Source organism: Rhyacophila brunnea, unplaced genomic scaffold (genome assembly GCF_057557595.1).
Source record: "Rhyacophila brunnea isolate RB1 unplaced genomic scaffold, BYU_Rbru_1.0 scaffold_3, whole genome shotgun sequence".
NCBI lineage: Eukaryota > Metazoa > Arthropoda > Insecta > Trichoptera > Rhyacophilidae > Rhyacophila > Rhyacophila brunnea.
In genome coordinates, this window is record NW_028232965.1 from 622,669 (window position 1) to 642,801 (window position 20,133).

The 20,133-nt window shown below is 37.1% G+C and overlaps 1 protein-coding gene across 1 annotated transcript in view; it reads right to left on the reverse strand.

The window, feature by feature from the left end:
• Positions 1–19,752, reverse strand: part of rictor (rapamycin-insensitive companion of Tor) — a 33,808-nt gene extending 14,056 nt beyond the window's left edge. Inside the window, exons 1-15 of the mRNA XM_085952062.1 lie at positions 19,542–19,752; positions 16,646–16,946; positions 15,776–15,907; positions 15,098–15,276; positions 14,097–14,319; positions 12,748–12,901; positions 11,909–12,013; positions 11,682–11,807; positions 10,923–11,594; positions 8,073–8,246; positions 6,000–6,208; positions 4,578–5,007; positions 3,718–3,887; positions 2,811–3,021; positions 1,928–2,189 (exon numbers count right to left, since the gene is read on the reverse strand). Of these exons, the coding sequence (XP_085808188.1) occupies positions 1,928–2,189; positions 2,811–3,021; positions 3,718–3,887; positions 4,578–5,007; positions 6,000–6,208; positions 8,073–8,246; positions 10,923–11,594; positions 11,682–11,807; positions 11,909–12,013; positions 12,748–12,901; positions 14,097–14,319; positions 15,098–15,276; positions 15,776–15,907; positions 16,646–16,946; positions 19,542–19,590 (3,397 nt within the window). The 5' untranslated portion in view covers positions 19,591–19,752. The remainder of the gene's footprint in view (positions 1–1,927; positions 2,190–2,810; positions 3,022–3,717; positions 3,888–4,577; positions 5,008–5,999; positions 6,209–8,072; positions 8,247–10,922; positions 11,595–11,681; positions 11,808–11,908; positions 12,014–12,747; positions 12,902–14,096; positions 14,320–15,097; positions 15,277–15,775; positions 15,908–16,645; positions 16,947–19,541) is intronic.
• Between the last annotated feature and the right edge of the window lie 381 nt (positions 19,753–20,133).

A 20,133-nucleotide genomic window follows, 5' to 3' on the forward strand; every position in this document is an offset into this window, starting at 1 on the left:
GAGAATCTTGGAAGTTTTTCCCCGACAGCTAATAGCGCAAAGCTGCAAAAAGCGTCCACCATAACCACTGGTCTGAAAGTTTTTTTTGCCACAGTCCAATCATTTTCCGTCTTTTTTTCGAGATCACCAAAATGAATTCGTCAAAGTGCGTCTACCGAAAGCAGCTCCAACTAGATGGTGCTTCAATGCTAAATGTAAGGAGACAGTTTTTTTGTACCGAGAAGACATTTTACAGTGTTTAAATTCAATACTGGACAGAGAAAATGACACCAATACCCTAAGACAAGCCCAAAACTTAATAAATAATTTGGAAAAAAACACTTTTATTTATTGGTTGACTTTTTTTCACAAAATAATGCCTCATTGTCAAATTTTATTTAAACAAATGCAAAAAAGAAACTTAGACGCTATTAAGATAAAAACATACATCGATAATTTTAAAAAATATATTTCCGAAATCAGAAATGAAGCTAGCACTAATCCGAATTCCAGCTGTGCAACGGGTGATCATAAAAAGCGACGGATAGATGACAATAGCAACGCAGTAGCAATTGAAGTCTGTGATACAATTATAGTGGAAATAGAAGCACGATTCACATCCAACGATCATCTCATTATATCCGATTTGTTCAATAAAGAAAATTACACTGATTTTAAAAATAATTTTCCCACAAGTCAAGTAAATTTGGTTAAAAAAAAAAGTTAAAAAATGAATTATTGGTGTTTTATCAACGAGATGATTTGCATGGCGCTAATAGTGCAGTTTCTCTTCTACATTTTTTACTCAGCAATAATTTCAACGAAACATTTTCCGAGTCGATCAAAGTTCTCCAATTTATTTGCGTCATACCAATGACAACAGTTGAAAGTGAAAGATGTTTTTCCACTCTCAAAAGAATAAAAACCTTTGTACGCAATACGATGGGCCAAGATAGACTGACCGCTCTTGCAATGCTCAGTATTGAAAACAAAATATGTGGGAAAAATAGACAATTTTTATAATCGTGTGATTGATGATTTTTCAAAAAGTAAGGAAAGAAAAGTGGACTTAATTTACAAAAAATTATAACGCGTTGTGTGCAATTTCGGTTACGATGGGTTGGCGTTATGAAAAATGGACATTTTTTGAAGGGTAAGTAGGTACCTATCTATAACAATTTCTAGCACTTATTATATAATGTATAAAAAGTCAATTTGCAATACGTCTTTTAAGTATACAACGAAAGGGCAAATTAAAATAATATATTCAAAATTGACATACCAGTTTTTCGGTTCTAAGGCCGCCAATGGTGTTGAGTAGGTTTATGTATAAGTTAAATGCAATAATACTTCTTTTGTCCATTTTCAATTAATATTTTAGAACCTCAATAAAAAAACCAAAAATCGACGATAAACATTCGGCGAAAAGAACAACTACACCCACTACAGTCGATGGTGGTGAAAATCAAAAGAACATTTTTTTTTAGTGGAATTCGGCATAAATATTGTAGCTCTCTAGACCAAGCGGGTAGCACAGCCAAGATTATTTGAGTAATGATTTAGCACACTAGGCGCACATGTTCAGCAAGGTCGCTGTTAGTCACTTCCAATCCGTCAGTCGCTGATGACACGCTCAACGGTTTCCGCCACTATGCCTTCAATTTAATAAAAACTAGGAGAAACTGTAAAAATATACCGCTGTGTATTGTGAAAATATGTAAAAAAATTATATGAAGAAGAAAAAGAGCCTATGGGACTAATTTATATTCTCCTCCTTGGGCCCCCCCCCCAATATTAAATCCTGAGCGCGCCACTGTATTGGTTTGTAATTTTTAGATAGGATTTTTAATAAAATACCACATTACTTCTGAGCTAATAAAAGGAGGACTCAATGCAATTTATTTATTTTGACCAAACAAAGCGAAGTAATGAATACAAATAGAAGTACCCAGGTCGTGAAGTACATTGGCCCCTTTGTAGGTGCACCCCATGAGGCCCAAGACATAGAAGGCAATCCCTCGGATGGAGTACATTTGGCAAGTCTGAGCCAGCTTGACCGTATCGGCGAAGACAGAGCCGCCTTCCGCGTAGCCGGCCGTCATTAACAGGTCGATGCCAGCGTTGGACGTGGCGATGTGTCCGCACGCCCACAGCGCCGCTTTCAAGTCCATCACTTCCTGCTCGGTTGAACACAGACCTCGCTTCACTCGCTGAAAAATCATCAAGATAACAATTAATTGATATACATAATTTAATACACGATCCATTATAAATTAATCAATCCGGGGATTCACTTTATTTTTTGATCTCAAAATTTTCATCTGGAATCTATTTTTAGGATATATTATAGAAGTATAACAGTATATCTCTACATCTATATCTAATAGGAAATCTTGGCATGACTGCTACCAGTTTAGCCACTTTGAATATTTGACAGTTGAGTTTTTTGATTTTTGAAAATTTCATGAAATCCTAATCCCAAAATCCCGGGATTGGAAATTCTATCTGAGATCGCAATCCTCATTACATACATATTGCAATTTTATTAGTACTCTTAAAGTTAAAGTGTAGTACCATTTCCTTTTTCGTGGAATGGGTGTTAGCCATTCCCCCAACCAATTAGATTATTGCATGATCGAACATATTAAAAAACAACATGCATATTTTGCCTGCCGCAAGGTCGAATGACTCGCAGCTTCAGAGAAGGGTTATCTACTGACATAAAAAAGCTGGTGACTGCAGCCTGTCGCAAAAGACAAATAAATGTATGCATTGATTTGGTAAAAAACAGCATGATATTAATTCATCCATGGAAAGATAAAATAGTAAACCTCAACAAGAACAGGTATGTCGGCATATCTGTCCAGCATGAGAACTCCTTCGAGATGCAAGACGAGTTGGCCGTAGAGATGCGGGGGGAGGGGAGCCTCTCGGGGTGTGGAGGCGCGGGCCGAGCTGTGACGACGATTGTACCGCCCATCCTCTGCCCTCTGGAGCAGCGTCAGGCAGTCGTGCATGTCTCCGTCCACTATCCTCGCATATCTGAATCATAGCAATTAAATGTAACTAGTTAGCAGTAGTTGAACCTATTCAACCTGAAAAAATATTTAAAAAACTTCATTCAGATTTGCAGAACGTTAGTAAAGCATGGGCTTTTCTGTGTCTGAGTGTGGCCCTGTTTGGAAAAATCGTGAATCAGTTGACCAAGTGATCATTTTTTGCTTAATTTTAATACATTTAGGGTCCATCTCTATAGAAAAAGGTTTTCTTCGACATCTTTGGTTATAACAGCTTGAACAGAATGAAATAAGAATTCAGAGGACAATAATTGGTACTGAAACAATACCTCCTAGAGCAAATAGATACTATTTATTCGATACCTTTCGATGCACTTGCTTGGATTTTCTTCTTTTGATGGACATGGAATGAGCACTATTCGATAAAATATGACAGTTGCGTGTACATATCGATACCTTTTCATTCAATATGATATCCCCGACAGGGGACAAAGACTATGATGAGGTTAGGAGAGGACATATAGATAAGCGACCATATGAGCGAAAGGGGTTTATGCATACAGTTGCTATTATCCGCATTTCATATAATTTCTGTGCTATTCTTTACATCTTCGTAACTGCGGGAATCTTGGATTATGAATATTTAAGACATCGACGAGCTCATGTATCCCAAACAACCTATGAGAAGGTATTCATAAAAAATATGAGCTATAATGCATACCTGTAGTTGTAATGTTTGACCCAATAGTTAATCTGCCGTTGGACGTAGCCCGCGTCGACGAGAGCTTGAAAGCCACTCGGTGTACCGGCGAAGCGCACCCACAGGAGGTAGCCTTTGTCTCCTAGATCTTTTAACCGCGGCTTGATAGTGACTAATTTGTTTAAATATGCCTAGAAATGTCAATAATTTATAGTAAATCAATGTTATATTATATATATATTCTGTAATAAGTCATAAATCACTTTTGTTAATTATCATTGCACCTTCAAAGGTACGTTTTTACTTGCGATTGGACTACGTTATATCAACCATCGTATTTGAAAAAATAGAGTTACAGATTACTTTTTTTCTTGGAGCTGTCTTCTATTGAAGATTGGCAACCAATTCACAGTATATCCCCCATTTTGGGCCAGTCCTACCAGAACACTGATGCCTTGGGTATTGAAGGTTGCGTAGCCAAGAGATTTTCTTTCTGCCTACGTCTTTACTCCCGACTACCTTTTCCTGACTTGGAGTAAATCATATTTCTTATTGGGAAAAATATTGCCAAGTTTCCTGCGTTTGTTAGAGCTATAAATCTTCTTATCTATTGACTCATCTAAAAACCTCATTGGAGACATGATCAGCCCGGAAAAGTTTCATCTTATGCTGATACAATGAACGATTTCAAATGACAACTGCTAATAAAGGTTTTTTAAGCAGGCAAAAAGGGAGATCATTTTTTAGTTGGCTCTACAATCCAATATGGATCTTGGCCACATTAAGAAGAGGTTTCCTCAATCCTTCAAATTTTTATTTTGTAAATTGTAAAAATTTCATCGTATTCTATAATGAATAACAAAATTAACAAGCACACTCACTGGAACATTACATGCTTCATCCAAAGTGTTCAATGCGGACAATGAGACCGCCTTGGACTTATCCCTGGCTTGTTTGATCAGAAGTTCCAGCACCCAGTTATCCATATCAGAGCAGACCTCAGGTTCAGGCTGACTGGGTCCCACCCACGCCCTCGAGACATCAAAGTCCGTAGAATCCGGAGACGGAGGCTCTCTCTGTACCTTTTTTCGAGGGGAGCCGTAATGGCGACTGTTCATCTCGCCGGCCTTCTGCCGCGCCCGCACCAATACATTCAGGAACTGTGTGGCGTACAGCCTCGACGCTTCCATTTCGCATTGAAGGGTTTTGGCCAGTATTTGCCGAGGGTACGAGTCTATGGTGTAATTCAGACTGGAAACTATCAACTTCACATAGCATGTGTGGTGGGTGGTCGTTGATAGCTGAAGAAGGCTAAAAGAATAAACAAACTTATTTTTAAATGTTTTTCAATGTTACCAACACTTTCATCGCGTAAACATATCATGAACATAATGGAGATGCTTCATGAGATGCTGGAGATTCAAAACCCATAAACCTCATTAAAAATATGAAATATTTAGAAGTGTAATTGAAAACGTCAGTTGACTATATTTGACTAGTTAAATTATTATATTCCACTATCATTTTAGGTTATGTTAGTCGTTTCCCGAATCGATTTGTTGTGTTGGTAAGTTCGTCGTCAAATAGGTACTGATGATGTTGATAAAACTTCTCTTCTATCTTTTCACTTCGTAACACAGACTCCGTGCTCTGTATATCTACTAATCGACTCTCCAGTTTTTAGCTTTTTATATGAAACATTATCTATCGAGTTTTCTATAGCTTCTTATGATTATGTCACGTGCTGTCACATGCTGGTACGGTGACAAATTTAGTCTATGGTTTCATCATTCCACAGAATATTTTGAATGATTACTATCTCTAATCTAATTATGGAAAGTGCCAACTCTAATTTATTAGTATTTTGAATTAGTATTCATTATTCGTGGTAATTTCCATTAATTTTAACAGTTTCTACGTGTGTGTACATCAAAATGGAGAAGAATAAAAAACAAAGAGCGCACGTTTTGACGCGAATCGAAACTGTGTACAATGTTCATTTAAAGGTTCAAAATGTGCTACTGGATGGGAACAATAGTCTGATAACATTTTAAATACCAAGAAAAATGACATTACACACTTTTTTCCCGTAGCGGCAGCTTAATGTGACAGCAATACAAAATATATAAAATTTTGTGTGCGAACCCAGTTTTACCTTTTGAGATCTTCGGCACAATTTCGTTTCAACCTAAGATAAAAGCGATGACTCATGATGGAGTCGCACCTCTGATATTTATTCTTACATCAGAAATAAAAGATTGAGTTTGGTAGGTATTCTACATTAGTTGACTGTGTAATTTTACCTGTCGGCGAGTCCGCAATCTTTGAAGACCTGCAGTCCTTTAAGAGTGGCACAGAGGCGGCCAATGAGCAGGAAATACATCTGGCACATGGTGGTGGCCATGTGCTGCGGACTGAAAAGGCACTCGTGCGCACTCCTCGACAGCGTGATGGCATCCATGTGGCTCTTGATATTCACAAACAGCTCCCGAAGCAGATGACCAGATTCAATCTAAAATAAATCAACAGTCTTCAGTCAAAGAGAAACTCCAATAATAGAAGAACTGATTATACACAAATATCCATTTTCCCTACAGTCGCAGCATAGAACACATTGTTTTTAGATGAAAAAGAAAATGGTGACTTCGAAAAAGGTACCTATATGTAATAGCTTACCATCTTTTTTGAAATCAAATAAACGTATAATTAAACAATCTAGATTTTCACGAACAGCTACTCATTTAAGAGTGTTGTTCGAATCGTCGTGTTGGATTGACTCTGCTCTATAGCGCCTGTAGACGTGCATGGATTTACTTGCACCAATACTGTGTATTTTAAGCTATCGCGATAATAACTGTTTACATGTAAAAGTGCTGACTGTCTCACCAATCTCATTCTTCAAGAGTAAGCGAGACACAATGTTGTCATTTTATGGTACCATTTGACACATTGTGAAAATCGGTTAACCTCAAAATGAGTCTGCACAGTGTTTTTTTCAATACTATCGTTCTATTGCGCAGGCGCAGATATTGCACAGTCCCATTGTCGCATGAAAATTCAGAAGCTTCTGAACTTTTTTGATTCATGCATACAATCTTGAAATTTGCATGTGCATTTTTTTTATGGCCACAATAATACGTAATGTCAGCAGTAAATCCATGCACGTGTAAACGGGGTAAGTATCAAGTATTTATTGTCTGTCCATCTTCATGTTGCAATAATATGTCGACACTATCAAAATAATACTTCTCACATCACTTTGAATAATTTGTTGCATCATAATGATGTGACACATTGCATACATAATTTTCATTTCTTTAATATTACATACAATATGTAATATTAAAGAAATGAATACCCTGAAAAATAAAACTTAAATGCCAGTCAGGGGCCTTGACATTAGAAAGTGAAAATCGGATGTGAAGATGTCGGAGGTGGTAGTTAGTTCATGATTTCGACACACTAGATCAGTGATGGCGAACCTATGGCACGTGAGATGGTTGTGCATAGCACGCAAACGATTTATTTTGAAGAGAAAAAAAAGACCCGTAATAATTGAAAAAATATTTTTTTATAAAAAAGTTTTAGGAATAAATATATATACTTATGTATTATAATATTAAAAAATAATGACCACATAGCCATGCGTATTTTCTTCAGTTTTTAACATTATTTTTACCAATTGATGCGCAAACAGAAATGACGAAATTCATGCATAAATGACAGATCGCTTTGTATAAAAATAGCAGGCGAATACTCTTCACGAATAAGTATTACGTTTAATGTAAATATATAATTGCATAAGTAGGTCCTTAGACTTTATATTATCGTACTGACCTCATCAGGCGCCGCAAACCTCTGATTTTGGTCGATTTATATTACTTCAGACCACTGTAATGAGAGAATGCCTCAATCTGATCGGAGCAATTCTGATGTAAATTTGTGCGTAAAAACCGAACTAAGTAATACACTAACAAACAATTTCGTTGATACCCACAAAAATAATAAAAATTTGGTGGAGCTAGTAGTAGTAATTCTGGCAGACATTTTCAAAATTGGTGGACCGAAATGTATGACGACGATCTGTTGGAAAAAAATATTCAAAGAACTGCCTTCAGCTAGAAACACCGTGAATGATAGAATATCAATTGTAATTTTTTAACTAATTCTTAAAAACCATGTTTTTCATTTTTCTCCATGAAAAACTGTTCGGCACGTCAGACAGTCGAAAAATTTTATTTGGGAAATTTTGGCACATGTTAAGTACGTGTCACGTAAAAAGGTTCGCTAACCCTGCACTAGATACACTGATAAGACAGGTAACAGGAGATTTTCACAAAAATTGTTACAACACTAGTAACAATAGCAATGCATACCTCTTCAGAAGCAAGCAGATAGGTGACAAGCTCGACGGCGGCGAGCGCTTGATCTCGGGTGGTTTTGGGGCTGGTCTGCTGAAGGTCGGTGTGAGAGAACAGATTGCTCTGCGGCTTCAAGTAGTGCACCAACCGCCGGGCCACCATCGACTGTTGCACTCCCCAGTTTCCAACCTCAAATCGAATTATATCCATTAGTACATAATGAAATGCCTCCGAATTCCTAATTACAAAGTGTAAAATGCATTGATATAACAATTATTGCATTTGAGACTCTACTGATATATATTACTAGTTTGCGTGTGGACCTTTCAAGTGAGATTTATAAACAATTACAATTTTAAAATAAAACAAATGGGGTCGCAGGTTGGCAGGTATGATGCCACAGTTACAAACAAAATGATGGATACTGTTACTGGTAAATTATGATCAATTTTAAATGAAAATAAATTATTAGACGAGGTAATCTAAGTACGTTGTTGTGCTGGCAGGTCCGAAGAGAGAGACTCGTTTCTGGATTTATAGACTGTGATCATGTATACTTAACGTGACCAGACGTCCCGTTTTCACCAGGACAGTCCCATTTTCAGGCGGCGTGTCCCGGTGTCCCCGAAAACAGCTTCGGGATGCCAAAATGTCCCGTTTTCGAAAAGAAAGAAACTTGTGATACAGAAATATTTGATGAGTATTCACTTTTTTCTAATTACATTGCACCGCAAAAAGTGTCTGAATGGAACACTGGGAATGTTTCAACCGAAAGTCGTTGGGTGGGGCTGTTTAAACACTTTCGCGCCAATAATTCGGCTCACAAAAATTCGTATAATTATTGAACATATTTTGTCTGCCTGTCACTAATGCACCAGTAGAAAGGGTCTTCTCTCTTATGAATAAGTTGTAGACGAGTGAAAAAATACAGTTGAAAGTAGATGTCCTTAAAGCAATGTTAACCCTTAGACTGCGTATGGCATGTAAACATGCCATAGACTTTATCTCGTATTTTTGACCAAACTAGAAGAGACACTTGTGGATAATATGCTTTAAAAATTAGTTCAAACCTTTAGGTAGACGTATCAGGCAACAGATCATAAAAATGTCAAGTAAAACACAAGGAAATATATTTTTGAAAAGAACACTCGTTATTCAGTCGTTTGAATCGCGCGCCATTGCGAAGACGGGTGTACTAGTTGCGTCACCAGGGTTATCAAAACAAAACATTGGTCATGCATCGAAAAGTGTGCATCGATAATATTTTTATTTACCTTTTAATTAATTATTATGATTACGTTAGTGTTATGTATTTTTTCTTAGTGATTTGTGATCTCGATAGAAACATTTTGAAGATTTGTTTTTAGTATTTTTTGTCATTATAAATATAAGTGAAATAATTATTTCACCCACCAAAATGTCACTACCACATAATATTATTGAAGAAATAATGCTGGAAAATATTTTATCGATGCACAGCTCTCCAGTAAATAATTTTGGCTTTGTTCATTGTTCCATATTTGATATTTACATTATTATAATGGGTAATAATTTTTATTTTTATGTGCCACGAAACTGTGTTAGCTCTGTTCACATGCTCATATTATGCCTGGCGATTATTCGACAGGCCCTTTGTACAATGAAAAAGCCGACGGCGCCTCATAAATTATATTATAATAATATTTTAGCAGTGCGGTAATTATTTTTAGTGTTTTATTCTCCAAAACATCCTAATGAATAAGTGGATGACATTATTTTATGGCGACGAAAATAAATATAGGTTCAGAATTTGAAACGGTAATAAAATTTGAGTTTACGACTTACTAAATGCGATAAGCGATAACCCACTGATTATTCCACAAGTGATTTAGTAATATATCTGTCATAGACCGTAACCAACTACGGCAGCATGTACTCAACACAGCCCTGTGTATGACAAATACAAACGCGGCGAATTGCTCGGTAGTATGTGTTGAAACCGTCTATGTGAAGAGTGGACGGCCGCCATTTTGAACGCGCGGTCAAAGCTTGGATATTTTTTAGCTTCTTCACTTTCTTCGATTTATTTTAGTGAGAATGTAACGAATATAGTTTATTTCTTGGTGCATTTGGAATAACTGATATATAGTTCATCTAGTAATCTATTTTTTAATTTTGGAATCGATCTGTTTTAGCTGTAGTGACCGGTTTAACAGATCACTTGACTGAAAATAAATTCCCGCGAAAATGGCTCGCAGCGAAAGGGTTAATGATAAAAGTAAATTTGAAAAAATCCTGCCAAGAATTTCATTCGATTTTGAAATCAACACCAGATAAATACTAAATTTTGTTCTTCGGAAAAATATAACATCATGTAAATTTTCATGACGTAGGTATTCATACCTGTGTGTACTTTTCATTAATAAATAAAATAATATGTAGGTACTATTAAAAAATATGTAGGAACTCAAGCGTTGTATGCAGCTACTCAAACATACCTACCGATAATCTTCAAATAATTAAATAAAATAGATAACCCAATTTGACATGAAAAAACATTACTATCTTGTCAATTGTATTGTATGGAAGTGTGAGGCGCCTAAAATGGATGTACATACCTACCCTTTTTTAGGTGTCCCGGTTAATGGTCACGTTATGTATATTGTAATCTTTAAAAATAATTCAATACTTTGATGATTTCTAACAAAGCCACAGACTGAATCTAAGAGAGAATATTATTATCGAATGAAGAGGATTTCCCCATTTCATATACAGCGAATATTATCGCGTGACCATTTCGACGGACATTATGAGTGAATGGAAATTAAAACAGAACGGTCCCGTATCCATATCCAATTGTTTTTAAAAATAAAATAAAGGAGTCACCTTCAAAATTGCTCTGATAATATTCCAATCCCACGAGAATCCTGATTTATCCTGGAGCACATTGGAGTCCTTGATGAGGGCGTCGCTTTCTTTGAAATTGTTGAACAGGTTGAACATCCTCTTTCGGGTGACCTCCCTGATGGCAATGTTGGTTCGGGCACTGACGCTCTTACTCTTGACCAGCGCACTCTCGTTCTTCTGGGAGTAGTCGTTCCGTGAACCGAGACTCCTTCGCTGCGATTGCTCCATCTCGTAGTCGGCGTCATTGAGCAGGTCGAAGCTGTCTTCCCGGTACTTATAGAGCCCTGCCTTGGACAGGTCGGGTGCCACATCAGGCGAGGGCGGCTCGGCGACGGAGTCACGTCGGGGTCGCGGCGGCGGCGGCGTAGGGGGCGTATCGCAGTACTGCAGGACATGGTCGAGGAACAGGCTGTTGGAGGCGGGCCGCGACTTGAGCAAGGAGTTGAGGTTGTGCAGGGCGGCCACTGCGGCTAGGGCCTGCGGATGGGGCGCAGACAACAGGGAGGGCAGAGCGGGGGAGACGTCACACACCTCAGGGGGCAGTAAGAGGTGGATGAGGTGCAGCAGCTGCCCCAGTAGCACCGTCGCTCGCACCGAGATGAACGTGTCGCTCGTCACCATCACCTCCACCAACGCGTCCAGCAGACCCACCTGTGCCGTCATAGAGCGTCACATGACAATCGTTTTATTGTATCAAGTAATTTGCATGCATCAGTGCACTATAGAAACCAAATTTACCTCGAGAAAGCAATAAAGCAAGAGAGCTAAGTGCAATTCGGTCAGGTTGGGTCCTGTAGCGGCGAGGTGGGGGAGAATCGATCTTCCTTCGGCTGCGATGAAACCTTCATTGAGTCGCCAGGAATCCTAAAATTTTTAACACAGAAATCAATACCCCATGAGAATCTCAACCGAGACAATTCCGGTTATGAATGTTACTATCATAGCGGATAAAAAAGATTGCTCACTTGAAAATCGGACGGGTCCACGGCCTGCAACGCGACCGAAAGCTCGTCAGTCCATTCCGGCTGCGGTAACCCCAGAAGTTCATAGAGTAAATCTAGAAGAGCTTTCTGCAAAATTCATTCAAGTATTAAAAGAAGGGAAAAGAACTAGGCTGCAGGTGAATACCATCGCAATCCATTTTCCAAACATCACAGGAAATATTATATTCAATGTTGGAGAAAATGTTACATAAATATAATCTAAAACAAAACATTTTTAATAATGCATTTTGTAAACGAATAGTAATATTTCTATCGGGTATGTCAATGAATGAAAATCAATTCATTCACCACCATTTACAAGTTTATCAGCCTTTGTTAATATTCATTCGGTGGAGCAAAAACAGGTTTGCAACATTAAGATTCTTGCCACCCTGTGTGGTGTTGAACGGATTTTAAATGTAACATCTTTCTTGTTTCAAATCTACCGAATACAGATCTAATACAAATCCTCTGCATTTATTAAGCCTTTATCGAAGATAATTCCAGCAGAGAATACCAGGTTCGCTCTTTAAATGATAAAAGATTTCATTTCACAAAATAATACATGTTACAGGGTTGCAATTACAGTCTGCAAAACAGCAAAAATCTAAAGCCTCTTCCGTTCCTCTGCAGCATGCAACAGAGGCAAACGGGGCAATAGCAAGTCTGCACTTTAAATGTTTCGTTCCAAATTAAAAACAGTAGAAACGCAACCGTTATTATATTTCTATCTATTATACATCTCCAGTTCCTTAATGGCCACTAATACTCAATAAGATTAAGTGAATTTTTAAATTGAGAGTGAAGAAAAAAACACATACCCTAACTTCGAGTTGATTGAGATATAGGACATCTACGATGGCCCGAAGACCAGATTCATTCAGAGGATCACAGAAATGCAGAAGACCAGGCCAACTTCGAAGGACCGACAGTAGAGACAGACGACTGCACGTAAATCTCATTTCTCTTTCATCTCTGTACCGAACAAAAATATGTACATAAAGGTAAATCAGCATTTTTGCTTCATAGAGTGGAGCATACAGGCCTGATAGAAGGGAGGTTATATGTATTAAAAAAAAATATTACAAGAAACGGTTATGACGCAACTCATTTGCCTTGCTCTTGATCAAACACAATACATTGTAAAAACTACATATAATTTTTGTCAGGTTCAGGTTTCGAACCAGCAGCCACAACTTCAGACACCTGTTGCTCCACTGTGGAGAACAGGTAGATGAAAAAAAATTAAAAATTTAAAACAAAATAAGAGACAGATTTAATTTGTCTTATGTCGTATTAAGATATCAAAGTAAGCTTTTCAAATTAAATTATATCATGTTATTCATGTGTATATGTTACGCCGAATGTGCGAAATTGAATATTACATGAAATGGGCAAAATTTTGCCTAAATCATGAAAAATGCAAGCCCTTTACCTTATTCATGAATTAGACAAAATATCTGGAGAGTGCGTGAATTCGGCAGTAATTTTTCTGCCTAGTTCATGTCATGGACAAATTAGATAGTAGCGCTACGGTGGTATTTTTTGCAACTAAACTAAATGTATCAAAATGCTCATGCATTGGTCAAAATGTACATATATTATCTATGGTCAAAATAGATGATCAAACTAAACAAATGTCTCAAATGCCATTGATTATAATAAATATACCAATCAATAACTGCAATGACGTTCATATCCATTTACTATGCGCAAAAAAATCTAGAACTATAATATGATAAGGGAAGAATGTAACGTGCAATGGTCGATTGAATGTTTGTGATAGTTTGTTGACACTTGATAGCTAACCTCAAAATGGACATTCAGTTGAATAATTTAATTCAGAATTATAAAACCTAACATAACCTAACCTAATAATAATAATATTATATTATGTCCAATTATAACTAATAAAACCATCCGTATTAAATTTACTTTTTCTTCTGTCATGTTGACAGTTCAAGAATTCCATACCCTGGCGAATTCATGTACTCAGCAGAAAATTTACCTAATTCATGAATAAGGCAACAGGCTTGACTGTTACATGAATTAGCCAAAATTTTGCCCATTTCATGTAATAGTCAATTTCGCACATTCGGTGTAACATATATAAAAATATATGTAATGAAAATTCATAGAACATAAGTGAGCCAAATAATATGTCCCCCACCTGTTTTTGTCCATCCATCCATGCCTGTAATGAAAGTCGCAATAGGGCGCGGCCAAACACCTGAAGTCGACTTTGGCAGGCACTCGAGTGCGGGGGTCGTTGAGTAGAAACAGAAGAACCCCACAGAGAGACTCGGCGATTCGAGGCGTCTGACAGTCCAAAATGGCTCTCGTCAGCGCCGCCACGCCAGCCGTTCGGATGAACAGACTTGGATTCAACACTCCTATAATCAAATTATTACAATCTATCAATCACTATATTCCATTAAAGATTACATAATATTTATATTATATTTTTACATATAGTGAACATTACAAATTATTAATTTAAGACGTTCACGTGACATTTGGAAACAAAGAAATATTATTAAAACAGTATTATACAAAAAGAGAAATAGATCAGTATTAAGTTATTAATCAGAAGAAGTGTAAATACAAAAAATTATAAATTAGATACAGGAAAGTACACCGAATGAGCTAAACAGAATCTATTTTAAGGATTTATAAAACTATGTCCACCTATACCTATACCCATTCTCACGCAGGTGGAATATGTCAATATCCGAAGTGATTTGGTTGAACAGAGTTATTGCTCTCCCAATTGGCATTACCAATGGCAGGTTAGTTCTGCACCTTGGGAGAACAAACAACTGATGCTCCCGATTTCTAAGATCAGGGACACACAGGTCAATACTACCAAGAATGGCAGAATTCTCATTTTCACCAAGAAGTCGGAAAAAATATGTGACCAAATATAAATATCGTCTAGTGTTTAAGCTACAGGATGTAAGCATACCTAAGAGGAAGCCAGTTGGATAAAGCCACGGACAGTATCCACACAACCGAGTCTCAAAAATCTATTTTGAACTCGCTCCGCCATAAGGTCGTATTTCAACTGATGCGGAGCCCAAACAATTGACGCAGTCTCAAGCCGGCTTCTAACTAAGGAGTTATAGAGAATTTTCATAATAACATGCAGGTAACAAGAGGTGTAGAACTTACCGAGTTCACAGAGGGCAGCGAGACAGGCTCTGAGCATGCGGTCTTTGTCGTCAGGAGCGGCAGCCAACGCCCGAGCCAGTGCGCTCTCGCACACGTTGGCGGCCAGCCGGAGGACTCTCCGCACCACCCTCAATGCTTGCACTCGCTCTATCTCATTACGCAACACCACGTCCATGCATCTGGATCAAAACATACGACCACTGTTTACACAGCTTCTCTGATTTTACTCTCATTTTACTGTCGGTAGGTAACAATATTGATGAATGAGCAATAAATTAACACAACAAGTACCGTATTTGTGCAAATTTAAACAACCGCACAAGCAGTGACGTTTATATATTATAATAGTTTTATAATTGTTGCCAATTGCATTGGATAACTGGGAAAATATTTTATATGATAAATTATTGTGAACACCATCTACCGGACAATTATCAAAGCACTGACTGTTGCCTAATAGACGATCAATTGACAGCTTAAAATGGGAAATTAAATATTATTAGGAATTTCAAAAATGTAATATGACCATTTATGAATCACTTATCAAGTATGTATCCTGTTTTAAAAAAAAAATGGCAAGCCAGAGACAATTAAATTGCTGGCATCAGTTTGAAATGACTACAAAGCATTCAGCATATAGATGTGAGTCGCTTTAAAAATATGTAAAGTGAAGAAAACCTTGTCACTAAATACGGCAGCCGGAGTGAGTTGAAAGCGCCAATGTCAGCTTCGTTCCGCAGAATGTAACGCACAGCTCGAAGTGTCCCCGCTCGCACTTGTGTCGCTTCGTGGATCAGGCAAACCCGTAAACTGGAAAGTATTTTGTCAATTCATTATACAAAAAATAGCAGTGTAACAAGGTGCATCTATTGTGGAGGCCCTCAGCGGCCGAGTGGTAACAAGTTTGCTTGTTGAATCATTGGTCTCAGGTTCAACTTCTGGATCTTGCAAACTCAGATGTTTTTTTTCAATGTGAATTTGAACTGATAGGTTGAGTAAGTGTCGTAACATCCATTTTTCGTGAAAAAATTCAATTACGAAACCTTTTCAAGAGATGGCAAAGATTCGCATCAGATTGTAAAGCCGATGGTAAAAAATCTATTAAACACAAAATTACCATGTCCACTAAGCACAAAATTTGTTTTTTTTTTTTAATAATATCCACCAGTTCTGCTATAACTCAAAAACTACTGGACCAATATTGATGAAACATGCAGTTTTTACACTACATTATTTGTACAGATCGATTAGTTTAATCTCGATACACGAAGTACGACGTACGAAGTACATCAAAATTTTACACAAAATTTCTTGAAAATAATGCACTAGCAACAATTCATTATGAGTAGGTAAAGTATTCAAGTAGTAGCAGCCGAGTGGTAAGGTGAGGTTCAGTAGAGGATCCAATTATTGTTGTCTATCTCACTGATTTGAAATAAATCAAATTGAATCAACCCATTTCTTCATTCTGTGTATCTGCCTAATCATCATTTCCGATATTACGTGGATGAAGTCATGGGCTATCGTTAGATAGCATATTTTACTCACCAGCAAAGCAATTCCTCGGTGGTGAATCCAATTTTTAGTCTGGTCTCGTCCTTGGATAATAATTGAACTAAGGCATTGAGGTAGGAGAGTCTCTTGGCGTCAGTGGTGACAATTTTGGATAGACTCTTGGCAGCAGGGGCATCCTCGGGCAATGTTGGCGAGTAGTTCCCCGACTGCAGCGACGTGATATCGTAGAAAACATCGGGTCGCCGGCAGAGGCTTTGCAAAATGTCAAAAGTATTTTGTTTTGGACTTTTCTCAGGGTCCAATTTGTACAGATCTTCATTTTTGCCGAAGCCGCCTGAGAAAAAAATAAAAATTTTATACCTAATCAAAGATTTGATCATAAAACAGAGCCATATGAAATTTTAGTTTTAAAACACTCAATGGTATTCCTGGAACATTTGTTGTACAGTATATTTGGTCTTCTTTATTGTCGGGACCTCATGACTGAAGGCCATGACCTGCATGATTTGCCTGCCTGACAGCCTTCTTCGAGGCTTGGCTCCATCTATCCAGTGGAAAACCGACAACATTCTTGATTTCATCGATCGATCTGGAGGGAGCTCTTTCTCTGATTTTTCCATCCTCCCTGCAAGCTATATGGTCAAAAATCAGAGTGAAAGCAAACCAAAACTGAGCCAGTCTCGAATCTGGAGTTTGCTGATTATAAATCTGTTTGTTCATTTAGCTATCCACGAGCTTCTCTACATCCGCCTCCGACACCATATTTCTAATGCGGTAGTCAGGCCTGGCACATTTGGTAGCCAGAGCAAAATTAATAAAGTTGGTGAATTTGAACATGTCAGCTTGTTTATAGCCATAATTATGATTTGTAATTGTTCGCCCAAATATCTTAGCAATATTGACACCTAATTTGCTGAAACCATGAACTTGGTTAATACATAAATACGATTCAATTCCATATTGAGATACCATTGAATTTGACCATTCATCTCACACCTGATCATTTCAAAATAGCCTGTTTCACATTTTCACTAATCGTGCCATTTAATCGGATAGGTACTATGCGAAACTAGAAATACATATATGAATTGGGCACAAGGTTGAAAAGCTTGCGGTTTTTGACAGATGCCGGGCGAATCCGCAATGCAAAATGAATTGCAACTAATTTGAGCAATTGTCCCCTTTTTTCAGCTACCCTTTCATATATTTAGGCACCATCAAGCAGAGAAGGGTTACTTTAACATCTTTGGTTAAAATATATACAAATCAGTTTCAATAGATTGTTCATAAGATAAGATGCATTATAGCATTCCACTGCAGATATATACTTAATCTTAAAGTATTACTAGTGGTAGCACCCCACAACCGTCGGTATCATCATCATTAGCCTCGGTCGATCCAATGCTGTATGAAGACTTTTTTTGGCTCCTTTCGCTCTTCTTGATCCCTAGATCTTCGCTGTCACGTACATTTGCCGAACTTAATAAGTCTGACGATCCGGCGAGTTTTAGGGCATCTCTGTGGCCATTTAGTGCACATACTGGTATACGTGCTGGTAATTAAGATATGCTAGTATATTCTTCTTTTCTACATGCTAATGTTTTAAAACGGATTCCGTTGATAATGCATGAAGAAAAAAGTATTCATTTTTCTCTTGATACTTTCCATTATTAAAGGTTGACGACTGAATCACAATATATTTCCCTATCCTGTGACAGTCGTAGCGGATCTCCGTCACCTTAGACATTGACCCACATCCAGAGGTTGCAGTCAATAGAATTTAGCCCTATTTATTCCCGCATCACGAGTCGGAGTAAATTGTATTTCTCACTGCGAAAAGCATGCCCGTAACATAAAGCTTTTCTGCATTTGATACATTCCACAGCTAAAAGTTCTCTCGGTTTATTGGTTTGTCTTAAAACCTCCTCCAGATCTCGAAAGTCTACAGTCATCTGATGAACTGTTTGTTCAAAAGTGTTTCTTGTCATGTAAATTCTGAACAGGATCTCACATGGCGGTAAGTGATATATTTTATACATGCTCCACCGTCTTTACAGAACTGCTTTTAATGTACAGCCATATATTTTTTAATTTTCACCTACCGATGACCATAAAGACAGTTTTTCTCACTTGTTCACTTTGGTCGGTAAATGTTCAAAGTATTCGGCATAGTCCACCAATGGCACTGTTTTATTGGCATAATGAGCAGAGCATTCCAGTATGTTTAACAATGCAACGAATCGTTGGCCGGTAGCAAAAATGTCTACACCGTCTATCGTTGACATTCAAACACTAAATGTAGACCTACTTAGTAAAATATTACAATAACATTAGGAAGGAAGAATATATGGGATAGCGTTTAACCAGTAACGATTGCCAATGCTCCATATATCAGTCGGTAGAAGTTAAATTTAAAAAAAAAATAGTTTATAATTGAAGGTTAGTATACAAATATATGTTTTCTAATGCAATCCACATAATACAAGGTAAATAAACAAAATACTTCATCTAAAAAGATACCAAGCCACTTATATCACTCTTAAGAAGTGTTCGATCAAATATACTACATGTAAACCTGGCAATTATAGGTTTAGGATAGATGTTCTATTTTGAGTTCAAGATTTGTCATATTTCAAATGTAATAATTTGAGAAGAATAATTGCATTACAATTCATACGTCAACTATCTATAATTACGTCTATATACATGTGCACCACTGATGGATGATGTGAACAGTTCCAATTAATTAGATAAGTTCCTTTTAGGGTAACATCTCTAAATACGATATTGCGTTGATAATAAAATATAAAATTGTTTACAATTGAATGTATTCGGTTGAATACAATTTTTGCGAACGTGGGAAGTATAAATATACAATATTTAGGTAATATTCATAAGTTAATTCAAAGTAAACAAAAAATCAACAAACCCCTCTTATTACGTCCACCACGAAAATTCGACCAAGAAGCTAATTCCATTCTCTAATCCGTATTCGTCTAAGACGGCAAAACGATATCTTTACAAATTTATTAGTAGAACACATATTTTATTATAAATTAAAAATGCCGAAATGTATAACAACAGTAAAATTTGATATTTTTAGCATGATAATTATTGACAGTTCGATATCCACTCAAACAACTTTTGAGGTTAGAAATGGTTGTTGAAGGTAATGCTTTTTTAAGTTGGACAACTTGTCTTCGTAGTATTGCCGTCGACAAAATGAATTACAACCAAAATGATAACATTTTTCACGAATTACAAAAAAATATCATTAAATATATTTTTACGCAAGATAAATATATTTAGTAGTAGGTACTTACCAATGTAAATAACTGTAATCATCAATTACATTATAAATGTTTTAGTATTTCTAAACCCCATATTACCCAACCAAAGATAATATCCCAACCGAATCCAATTTGATCGCGAGTGACATGCCGTGAGTACCCTCATTTTTTGTGCAACATGCATCTAGCACAAATTTCGCATTGATTTTTAATGATATAATATTTATCCAC